The sequence below is a fragment of the Cyanistes caeruleus genome, chromosome 5 (assembly GCF_971803275.1).
Source record: "Cyanistes caeruleus chromosome 5, bCyaCae1.hap1.1, whole genome shotgun sequence".
Lineage (NCBI taxonomy): Eukaryota > Metazoa > Chordata > Aves > Passeriformes > Paridae > Cyanistes > Cyanistes caeruleus.
Window position 1 is genome coordinate 4,389,544 of NC_141705.1, and position 12,338 is coordinate 4,401,881.

The 12,338-nt window shown below is 36.3% G+C and overlaps 1 protein-coding gene across 14 annotated transcripts in view; it reads left to right on the forward strand.

Moving 5' to 3' along the window:
* The window catches only part of CTNNA2 (catenin alpha 2), a 460,565-nt gene extending 448,605 nt beyond the window's left edge, over positions 1–11,960 (forward strand). For all 14 annotated transcript variants that reach the window (XM_086891553.1, XM_086891554.1, XM_086891557.1 and 11 more), the window contains one exon: positions 10,784–11,960. In XM_086891553.1, coding sequence (XP_086747679.1) covers positions 10,784–11,071 — 288 coding nt within the window. In that variant the 3' untranslated portion in view covers positions 11,072–11,960. The remainder of the gene's footprint in view (positions 1–10,783) is intronic.
* Positions 11,961–12,338: the final 378 nt, after the last annotated feature.

Sequence of the window (12,338 nt, forward strand, 5' to 3'; positions counted from 1 at the left end):
AAATTCAACTTTCTGTGAACTATCTGATGCCTCATTTTTTTTCTGAACAGAAATTTTTAAATTGCTTATTAAGGAACATTTATCTGTGTACATTTCCTGTCTTGATGCTCTGATCTCTTTAGCTTCTGGAGCCTGAAGAGATTTGTATGTCTTGTAGTTCGAGGGTTTCGCCCACTTGACATTTTTGGGGACCAAGAGACAATTAAGGAAAACAGTCCCAAAAACATTAATTAAGTTGTTTGAATTCTTGGACCACTAGGTCAAATCCAAAGATAGGATTTTTTGCAGATGTTGAGCACCTGTCCAGATTCACTGCACTGTCTTTAGGATTCAAATGCAATTTGGGATCTCTAAACCGAGCTCAAAAGGTGAAGTGCTCTGGCCCATCTCCAGAGAGAAACAACCCATGAAAGATCTCGAGTGCTTCATGGTTCCTGGTCTTCTTCACCAAGCACAAAAGGAGTCTGGAATCCTTTGGTCCAGAACCTGGAATTAAGTAGGTTGAGTGCAGGATGGTTACCTAATTGGTAGAAATAAAACCCCTGAACACTTTGACTCAGTCACAAAACACACCAAATCAGTGGATTTTAGGAACAGCCCTATTTTTCCTGCTTTCATTCCTAGAGAAATTGCTCAGTAAGAGGCATCTGAAAAAATTCTGGGGGTTCAAGTGACACCAGTCACAGTGGATCATGACTAATATTTAAAGACACTCACTCTGAATTTTTCTGATGCTAACCAAGTGCAGTCATGTCTGTAGGTAACCATGACTAATGTACGCTATTTAAATAAGAACTTTATAAGAAATGAGCCTCTGAAAATGCTTTTTCATTTCACTATACATTTCACTTATACATTTCACTTCTTCTGAAGTCTATACCTTCATCTCCTTAATGTGAATTCTGGATTAATGGTAAGATTTGGAGATGTGCTTGAATTAATTTGTTTTGTGGATGTCCTGAGGTGCAAAGCACAGGAACCATTTGGATTATTTGATTCATTGAGGATATCAGTACTTCTGCATTTGTTAATCAGATAAAATACTACCTTAAATACTGCAAAGGAAAAGAGACTCCAGGTAAATTTGTAATCCCTAACACAAGTATTTTCAGAACACAGTAGTATTGGACTTAAACAATTTCAGTGAGCTATTAAAAATTTGTCAGAAAAATGTAATTTTTTCCTCCTTTTCTACTATTACTCATTTTTTTTCCCCATTTAGTGGGACACTTGCTCTTGTAGCAGTGAAAATGAAATTTCCAACATCACCTACACAGTTCATAGATGGATTTGTAGGTGTACAGAGAAGGCTCAGAGAGGACATTGTTGTCTACAACTACCTCTGAGGAGGGTTTAGAAGAACCAGATCCAGACCTGTCAGAGTTGCATGTTTATAAGGAAAATCAGTAAAAACAAATTTTCACATGGGAAATACCAATAAGATAAAAGGTAAAAAGTTTTAACTGGAGGGTAGTAAAATTCAAGTGCAGGGTGGAGTTCTCTATTCCAGAGATGTGAAATTGTCCATCCTTGGACATACTCGAATTTCAGCAAAATCTAGAACAACCTCATGTAAGTCAAATTTTCGACAGGGAATTGCACTAGATGACCTCAAAAGGATCTTTTCATCCTTAAAGAATATTTGCATAATAAAACATGAGTAATAAAAATGAGCCTTTAGAATTCAGAACAAGATTTTATTCATTACAGTTTATTCTCAATTTGCTGTCATCTTTGCTAGTTCTTTCACTGTGAATTGCAACAGCCTTTACAAATGTTTCTGTTTTGTTCTGGTTTCATTTGCTTGCAGTAAGTAAGAACAGGTAATTGTTACCTGTTTAAATGTTTTTTAATGGCATTTAGTGTTAGCTAAAGTTAAAAATATAATGAACAGATGCATTTACAAATAGTTTGTTCAGTAATTGACTAGGGAAAAATTCCTTCTAGTAGGGAACTCTCCTTACTTACTGAATATTGTTTAACCATTTATTGAGTTGGCCAAATAAATAGAACAGTTAAGAATGAATAATTTATATGGTATAAATTACATAATTTTCCATTAGAAATTATTTGTTATATATGATAAAGCCAACTATGTCTGACTGAAATAGAGCTTTCCCTTGAAGTCTATTGTGGAGTTTTGATTTTTTTGTTGTTGTTGTTGCACACTGCACAAGTACTGAAAAGTGCTCAGGGAATCAAACAGAGAAAGGAATGTTTTCACATATTGAATTGAGCAACACTGGGAGGACCCTCAGCTTCAAGGGGGTAAAATCCTTTTAGCACCTCAAAAATGATCAATATCTTGAATGATCGAAGCCTTTATCTGCTTCCATAAGACATAAAATATACATGAGCAACAACAGGCAAACATTAGGAAGCAAGAGATACTTGTCCTGGTATCATCTTCCATTCCACAACAAGGTTTTATTTTATTTTATTTATTCTGATGTGTTTGATGCATTGTTTCCAAGCCCTTTCCTGGGAAAAGCCAGCTGTGCCCGTGGAGCACTTATCTTCAAAGTGCTGCTGTGCTGACCTGGCAAGCATGACTTTAGAGATAGGAAAGTAGCTGAAGGAGCAGATTTGCCTCAAAAACTGGCAGATCCTCACCGCTGAAGACATGGAGATAAATCACATACAGATACCACTCTGACATTTGTACAAATTAAAAAAGAATTTGGGGAAATAGCACATTTCTCAGCACTGCAATCTTAAATCCTGCTTTATGCTGCTTTTCATTTTGTTTTCTTTGAGACAAAATCAGGAGGAATAGCAGGAGATAACACATTTATTCGTGTAAAGCATAGAGTGTTTCTGTGCTTTATTGATTTTTTTTTTTGTATCCAAAATCTCCTGCATTTTATCACTGAGTACAATTTCCAGCCAACCAGACATGATTTGGACTCCTTTCAGGTAAGAGTCTTAGAAAGACATGTTTTTTCTTTTTATTGTACCTGTTCTTTAGAAAAAGAACAAAAGATTTGCTCCTAAAACTCAGCTTGAAACAGCACTAGATTATTTTGGGCTTTTAAAATTTATTTCTATCCTCAAATTACAAGTCAGAACTCCAGTTGGGAACAGGGAGATCAGTAGCACAGATTAGTTAGATATCCTCTATTTCCCTTTTTCTTCAGATTTAGCTGCAATTTGATATGATAATGGAAATTTGTACTGATGTTTTTGACAGACCTGTCTGTGCTTTTCTGTGACATCAGGTTCAGACAATGTTGTGTCTTGGGTAGACTCAAGGCATGTGAATCCCTGTGTAAATTAGTGTAAACTGCTTTTTTATTTGGCTTGATACTGAGTTTTGACAGACTTCCTACTCTAATTTTCTTCAAAAATCCTCCTGGCAATTTAAAATATATTTAGTTATAGTTGGAGTTTGCATCTCCCATCAGATAGGGTTTGGACTTCATCTTGCTGCAGACGTTTTATCTTGTTAAATATTAGGTTTAAATCAGTCATACAAAATTCTATTTCCTGTTAATTATCCAAAACTTGGAGAAAATTCCAGGGGGCAGAATGGTTTTGAAATTGTAAATGTGGTTGTGCCAAGTTTGCTTCAGGTAGTGTTAGAGTTGTGATGGCCATTAGACAATCCTGTCCTTTGTCCAGGACATTCCACCCTTGGCATCATCCTCCAGACATTTGCTCTGTGCAGAATGAGGAAGATTTGGAAGGAAAAGCCCTCAAATCATCGTGGCAGGAGACTCATTCCCGTGTTCCTCAGTTGTGGATTGATGTAGAAATTGTTTCTTCCTCTACCTTCAACCTTAGCAAAGAAATTGTGTGGTACAAACAGCCAAATTTGTGGAGTGAAAGCCTGTCCCATCTACAAAACTCCTTTAGCTTTATTCACTGAGGCTTTTTTCCTTGTGCTGTAGAATTTTTCCAGATATTTTGGCATTCAGATTGTTGTGAAATACTTTAATTCAGCAACAGACTGAAAGTTCTGAGGCAGTGCTGTAGCATGAAAAAGCCTGCTAAAACAATTGAATTTTAAAAATTCAATGCTATATAGGATTGCTTGTCCTTACAGAGTTTCTGGTGAGTGGTAAGAATTGTACTGGTTTGGCATCTTTTTTCCTACTGTGAAATGGCAGATAACGAGCAGGAAAAGAAAATTAAACATTTCTGAGAGATTTCTTTTGTTGTGGGTTAAAATAATTTCCCCCATTAAATTCTGAAAGGAATGCAACAAGATAATTAATTAAATGTTAAATACTGAGGAAATAACTTAGGTTCTATTTGGTAACAACAAGAAAAATTCTAATTTTTTTTCATAGCAATAGTATTGGATAAATTATTGATTCACTGTAAATGCATTTGTTGAATAGAAAAAAACCTAATATTTATCAAAAATTCAAAAACATATTTTCCACCTTTGGGACCTGCAGGCTGGAGAGACACCAATAATAATTATTTTCCATAAAAATAATTAGACAATTAGGTAATTAGTTAACTTTCAGGTGTTTCCAATTGTCTTTTTGTCATTTCACCATTTCAGTTAAAATATGAGCTTTCACATTAAGTATTCTTCTCAAAGCAAATGAATTAGGATATAATTTTGTCATTTATCCTTTTGCTTCTAAAATACTAAAATATTTACTTGGAAATAAGTAAAGCAAATGTGGAAATTCATTTATATTATGCCTGTTTACCTTTTACTGGGAATGTCTGTTCTGGGAGTATTTTTATTTACTTCTGCTTTTCCAAATTAGCATAGAGCAGTTGGTAATGTCTTTTAGAATGACAGTAGTCCATAGAAGGCAGAAGATACCCATAGTTATTGCTGTATTTTTGTGCTTTCTGCTGTCCTTGGACATGGCAGCCTTTGTTTAATACAACTAAATGGGCTTGGGAATCCCATGGGTTTCTTACCTGTAATTGAAAAAATGCAGATGAGAGTGGTTATTCAGTGGATTGGGCACCTATAAAACACAACTACCCCCAGAATGAATTAAATATTCATCATGTATAAAGGAGTAAGTTAATTGCAGTCAAATGTGAAAACAAATAGCTAGGAAAGGACAAGTACAATGCAATTTTCTTTGTGTAGCTACAGATCCATTTTTGACATTATTGTGACCACATTACATTTCAGATGAAGACTTCTTTTGAGAGAGAGATTTTCAAGTATACAGGATAGTTTTATTGAAATGGACTGCAGGTAGCAAGAGCCCTACGAGCATTTTGAGGTGACTGAAGCAGACCCTCAGCCATTGCACAGCAGTGCTGGTAAAGAGCAGATGTCTCCTTCCATAGGGAGGAGAGCATCTGAATAGCAAACAGGCCATTCTTGCACTGGATCTCTCTAACAGGGTCATGTTTTATGCATGGAATGTGCCACAGAAATGTAAGATGTAATTTTATAAATAAGATCTTTTTCTTGCATACCTCTTGTTTACGTAGGAATGGATTTACCTATAAGCACAGCTGAGAGGAAAATGTTCTGTTGCATAAGAATACAGTCTGAGAAAGCTAAACTCCTGATTTACCATCAGGCTTCATAATTGCATAATTGTAGCCTTATTTACTCTGGAGACTGTTGATTGACTTTTGGAGTGTGATAAGAGTAATTGTGTCTTGTCCAGGAAAGTGTGAACTTCCTTTGGAAAGAAGGAGAAGCAAGGAATTCACCCGGCATCCACAAAAAGCCTTAAGAGCTTGGCAGTGCCTAAGTCACTTGCTAAAAGTGTACAAATCAAGTCTTAGCCAAGAGTATTTGAGGAGCTACAGGTTCTGTTTCAATGTGCAAAATAAATTATATTTCTTTCCTCCCAGTCTGTACAAAGTGAACCAGACTAAACTATTTATCAATAGCTCCTAATACTAATTTTTTGTTTTCATACCTTTCAAGGTCAGTGGGGGCTGTTGTTATCTAAGCTGCTTTCCTGCATAACTGATGCATAGGCTCCCTGAATTGATGTGCACTAAAAATGTTCAATAGTTAATACATATTCAGCAAAACCATCCAATATTAACTTCACAATTTCAAGAAATAGAATCAATCTTTCATGATTTCTTGTGGTTAATTAATATAACTGCTAAATAAATAATTTCAGGTAATTAATAACTAAAGTGCCCAGCTTCACCTCTCAGCCTTTAAGTTTTATCTTTGTCTAACCTGTGGAACTTGAAATAAAATCAGCTTTGTTACCATGTACTTGCTGATTTCAGTCAACTCATTTTTTAGTCATTCACTTGAAAGTGGGAAAAACAGAGCTGGCTGAGTCCTTCCCATAAAAGATGGTTTTTGTTACTGAGTTTCTTTAAGTTCTTTCCCAGTTCCTCAATATTGTTCTTGCATTGAGGACTCACTATCCCTTAACTGTGGACAGAGGATAAACTGAATATGATAATTGAACCTATTTCATCAGTCTCCTCCTTTTTGTGTACTCAAGGAATGATTGCCTGGGATCCTGCAGAGAATAAAGTTCCTTATGGTCTAATTAGGTATCATCTGCTGTAGATATGGCCAAAATTAAATCTATATTTGTGGCTTTTAGCAGCTAATTAAATATCAATCATTTGCCCTCTGAGTGACTTGACACTTTCACAATTGTTATCTGCAAATTTCTTCAAATGAGTGACTTCCTCTCCAAGTTTTTAGTAGAAATATTAATATTGTGAGGCCTTCAAATGGTTCCTCCAAGACCACACTGTGAAATTCGCTGTTGAGCACAGATTTTTTTTGTGTGTGTGTATGTACTTCTGGAGAATCTGGAATCCTTCTGTGTATGTGTCTCATTAGTTTTGTGTCAACTGAGTTTTTAATCAAACTGTCATGTATTACTAAGCAAAAGACCTTTCAAAGATCCAATTATACCCACAGCACTATTTTAAGCAATTCAAAGTTTAATCATACCAAAATATGATGTAGGTTACTTAGAAAATATTTTAACCCACACAGCCCTTTGCTTACCATTAACTGTGTTTCTTTCCTCTACTTATGGAGTCTGTCACAGACATTGCATCATTTAATTTGGGAGTGCTGTCAGCTGAGCTGGCCTATCATTTTACAGGTCATTTTATTTTCATTGCTCAAATATTTTGAGAACAGAAACTATCTACAATTCTTTTGATGTCCTCACCCACTTTTCAAGGTTTATTCAAATCAGCAGTAATGATATAGAATATTCTTAAGCATTCAGCTCTTTTAAAGCTACCCATTCTGTATCCTTACTCACAGGAAATACAGATTTTTTTTTTCCCCCCCCTCAATTTCCCTTACCTCTTTATGGATATTTATTGTAATAAATATGAGGACATCTCTAGAAGTTAGATTTTCTTCTTTCTAAAACATAAAGTATAATTCTTCCCTATTACAGCAGTCTGTCAATGCAGGGAGAACATCTCTTTTCATTGCTTTACTGTTAAGGACAAAAATTTCCAGCTTTATTCCCTCCTATTTATTCAGCTATTTTGCTATTGCAATTGCTGGTTATTTTATTTAGATTATGTGTATATGTAAAAGAAGCAAGAAATCTTGATTACCTCAAGATTCTGGAAAATTCTGCAAATAGTGCAGGAAAATTGCAGAACAGCTGATAAGCAGCTCAAAAACTCCTCAAAACTTGAAGGATTTTCTGTAAAGGGAAGAAAACCCTGGAATTCTATTATTGGCAGATCTTTTCCCACCTTAATTATTCTAAGTTTCCAGGTCCAGTGCAGTTATTCTTAGGTTCTTTATGAATTTTGAATTTTCCTCAGCATTCACTGTTCTTAAGAGTTCTGTGGAACAGCAACCTAAGTTTATCTTTTGTGGTTGAGAGAGCATTTTTTTTTTTCCCTAAAAGCAGGCAAACATATTTTTAAGGAGGTCTAAGCAGCAGAACACCATTACGTTGTGCTGTAAGTCAAAGGCTCTGTTGGCTGTTAGGACCAAAATCCATCATTATATCTAAAATTCTGTGGGTATTGCAGGGAGTAAAGGTTGCCTTCTGTACTGTAAAGTAATTTTCCTAGTGGTACTTTTATTTGAAATGTTAATTTTCCTTCCTATGATTTTTTATTATTAACATAACGCTTGGAAAAAGTGCGTATGTTTCTGTGCCCGTATTTTGTAAGGAATTAACACTCAGGGTTTGATTCACTGCTGCCTCATTCCAGCTTTGTGCCAGTGTGGAAAAGCACAGCTTCGAGCTGGAGCAACATGGTGGTGTAGGAAGATGTAAATGTTAATTGGAATGATGTTCATTCAGTTTAATTCTTCTTTACTGAGCCATAATAGAGGCAAGGAGCTGGAGGCGCTAAGAAAATCATGGGAAGTGCTCAGGTGGCCAAATTGGATGCATGGAATGACCACCAGCAGATTTTTGGAGAACACTCACAGCCTGTGATGGGGTTTTATGTCTCTTTTCTGGTTCCAAGACTAGCAAGTGGATATTAGGATGAGAGACTGAGTAGCTGCATCTTAAAATGTGATTAATAACGGTGAAAGCAGGGAGCTCTTATCTACTCTAACAGCATATAGAAACTGAAGAGAGTTAAAATGATGTCAAAATACAAGACATGGTTTTCTAAAAGGTGTCATTGTATCCTGCATCTGATCTTGAAGAAGTGCAAGATTCTGCATGCCCTTATCACTGCAGTCCATAAAATCACTGATTACTGTGTTCAGAGGTGTAGATTGAACTCTGTGTATGTGTTTAAGCATCTAATTTTGGTGCCCCCTCAATTTAAAATGCTTCCTTTAATTATTCTGTTTCTTAATACACGTAAATCAGCTTTTCATGGTGGAAAAATGTGAAGCTGTTGGAAACCTTCAGCAACCAGAATTCATTCAGGAACGTGCAATAGAGGCTCAATCCAGTCAGTTTATCCACACTGATTATGAAGTAAACACTATTTGATGGTATCACTTTATATTCAATATCAATCCACCAGTGTTTCAAAAAGAATCATTTAACAATGAATAATGCTTGATTGTAGATCTCTGTGGTAAATTAGAATATCCTAATTTAATAGAGTGTGGTCTGTTATTTGCCAACAAACATACAGATTGCCTTATAAATCATGCAGCAGTGTGGTTATAGAATAACACTAGACTGGCTTATATTTCATTACTCCCTATTGAACAGTCATGTTTCTGCCATGTAATGTAATTTTCCATCTTTTAACTTCGTTTCTTTTACTAACAGAAATACAAATTAGTCCCAAGGAAAAATATTTACTAGGGGCAGGCAATTAACTGTGCATTTCAGAGAATGGCAGCACATACGTGAATATCATTAAATTGCTTTATTTTTTGGTTTTCACCTCACTGTATGTAGCTGTTTATGTATTTGATGAACCATAATCTGTTTAAGGCCAGAGCAGAGGAAATAAAATACCCCAGGTAAGTATAGATTAATGTGGTTTCAAATACAGGCTTTCTGTTATGTCTATTTTTGTTCACATCAGTCACCGACACTTCAAAAGGAAATGTCTCCTGAAGTCTTCTGTTAATGATTCAAAATGAAGTGAAGTATGGTGTGTTTTTTGTTCTTGCCTTCTCACTGTTTGTCCTTGCTTAGCATTTATATTACAGAGCCATGCTCCAAAATAGGGAGCAGGAAATGTTTGGAGTGGCACAGGCCATTTGTACTAATTAAAAATAGCTAAAAACTTACTGAACATGTGGGGTGGAATCAAAGAGGTAAAGTAAAACTACATCCCATATCATTCCTGCAGTCTGGGAAAGATGTAAGTAATTGAAGCAGCTTCCATGGTGTATCTGAAAGGCTTTATCACAAAAAATGTGTATCCCACTCTTCAGTATTTTAGGACAGGGATAATTTAACATCTTAAGTAGTAACCTGGCTTGCTGCAGTCCTTAGGAGTGTATTTTTAGGAGCTATTACTTTGAGAATATCCACTTGGATCTGAGAGTGCCTGATTCACATCTTGGAAAATTGAGACATTGTCTTGGAAGCCCCCATTATACATTGAAGTCCTTTTGAAAACTTTGGCCAGGGGTGTGTACTTCAGTGTATGATGGAAGCTTGCTGACTGGAAGTCCTGGTGTTTTGAAGCTCAGCAAGTCCTTAAGGGCTCTTACATCCTGAGGACACCCAGGAACCTCAGGCAGGTTCGTGCATGGGAGAGGCACAAAGGTACAAAAAGCCTGGTAACCACAAAGTAACATTCCTTGAGACCATGAGTGACTCACACATTACAGGAGCTGCCAAAACCTGCACTTAACAGTCTCATCTTTTCATTTCTGTAGGGGTTTCAGAGCCTCCTTTCATCTCTTCAGATGGGATTCTCTAACAAGCTCAGTGCTGGCCTCACACTGTTCCTGTAGACACCACTGGGGGTGATACCCTGGGCTTAACAGGAATAATTAGAACAAACTGGAACACTTGGGAAAAATCCCTGTTGACCTGTTTTGCAGTTGATGTGTAACAGTAAATTTTTAAAGGTGTAAGTGAGAAGTAAAGGGGTTTTTGTTAGAAAACAGAAAATGTCTTAAACTGTAGAAAAAGAATCAATGACAAAAAAAAACCACAAACAGGCAAACAGAAAAACAACCCACAGACCACACAAGATTTTCCTTTAATTTATTAGAAAGAATTTAATCTGAGGTACCACAGTCTTGCCTTTACTGTTCAGTGCATGATGTTGCCAGTGCTGGATACTCCAAGGTTCCCTGAGGAAGAGGATTTGATCCAACTTTAATGAGATCTGAGAGGATCCAGTCAGGAACTGGCCCAGTGATCCAGCTGTGGAATGACCTTGCTGTATTTTGTGTTGGAGTAACCTTGCTATATTTCATTTTGTTTTCTGTTTGTAGCTGGACAGTGCCACTTCTCTCATCCAGGCAGCTAAAAACCTGATGAACGCTGTGGTCCTTACAGTGAAAGCATCATATGTGGCTTCTACTAAATACCAGAAGGTCTATGGCACTGCTGCAGTGAACTCTCCAGTTGTATCTTGGAAGATGAAGGCCCCTGAGAAGAAACCTCTAGTAAAGAGAGAAAAGCCAGAAGAATATCAGACAAGAGTGAGGAGAGGGTCCCAGAAGAAACATATTTCCCCTGTACAGGCCTTAAGTGAATTTAAAGCTATGGATTCATTCTAAACCACTGAGCTTTACCAGGAGGGTTTTATATTCTTTTTTGTATGCGTACCTGCCGACTTGTGTGCGTCTGGCATGGGGTGGGGGGGACAAAGTGACAATTTGCATGTGACCTGAGACTCTATTCCAGTAAATAACTCTCTGCAGTGCCCAAAATTCAGGGCATCGCCTTCTAATGCTAAGTGGACTTAACTCCAAGCTTCCTTTTTAAACTAAACTATAGCATTAAATTGGCCAAAGAAATTGCATCACGGGGGTATACATGTGGAGTAAATGATAAATTCAAGTCTAAACCCCAAAATTTTTATGCATGCAAGAAACATTAGGTTGGCAGGTATATTCAGTGAAAAAAAAAATAAAAAAAAATGGAATTGTAATGGTAGACCATAAAGCTTGTATTGCTTCTGTTGCAGTGCAAAAATGTACTAGCCAATATGCTTCAATGTGTGGCCCAATAATTAAATGATATAACTTTTAAGTCATCTTCATTATAGTATGTGAATTTTTAAAACAGATTCAAACTAATTCATCTTAAAAATGCTTCTTTTGAACCAGATTTTGTTCTTTATATTCTAGTAGTGTTATGATTGCTCACATTTCAATTAATCCCATTAATATGACCAGAGGTTTACTTTTGCCAATTGAATTCCTTATGGTGGAGTATGAAGCACAATATGGTGATTGACATTGCCTTTTATATTATGATTATTATTATTCTGATTATTATGATTATATTAGTAATAGAAGACCTGGTGGTGGAATGTTTAGAGACACGGAAACTGACAGTGTGAGAATTTAGAGGCAAATATGTAGGTGTAGCTTGGATTACAGGTATCTGACATACCATTGTAACCACTAATTCAATAAACTCATTTAACCTTGGAATCCTCAATCTGGCTCGTCTCCTTTAATGCACAGGTATCCTCTGAATGATAGTTGATGTATAGAGTTACTAATTCTGCCTCGTGCTTCCTTTCTTATTCTTCATTTTTGTGAATTTTCTCATTTTTTAATAACCAGAAAAGCCACACATGGTCAGTGGGTCAAAACCAGAGTATAAATCTGAGACAGATTTAACCCTCTATACATATGTGTCATGTGGGATGAAATTATTTGTTTAAATGCAACACCTCAGAATAATCATAAAGATAATTCAATTTATTCACTTGTAAGGCTGGCACTTCAAAACCTTGGAATCATCTCTTGTGCCACACTTTACAGACCTGTACAAAGTCCACTGCACAAATATCTGCTTTTATTCCCTTTTAAC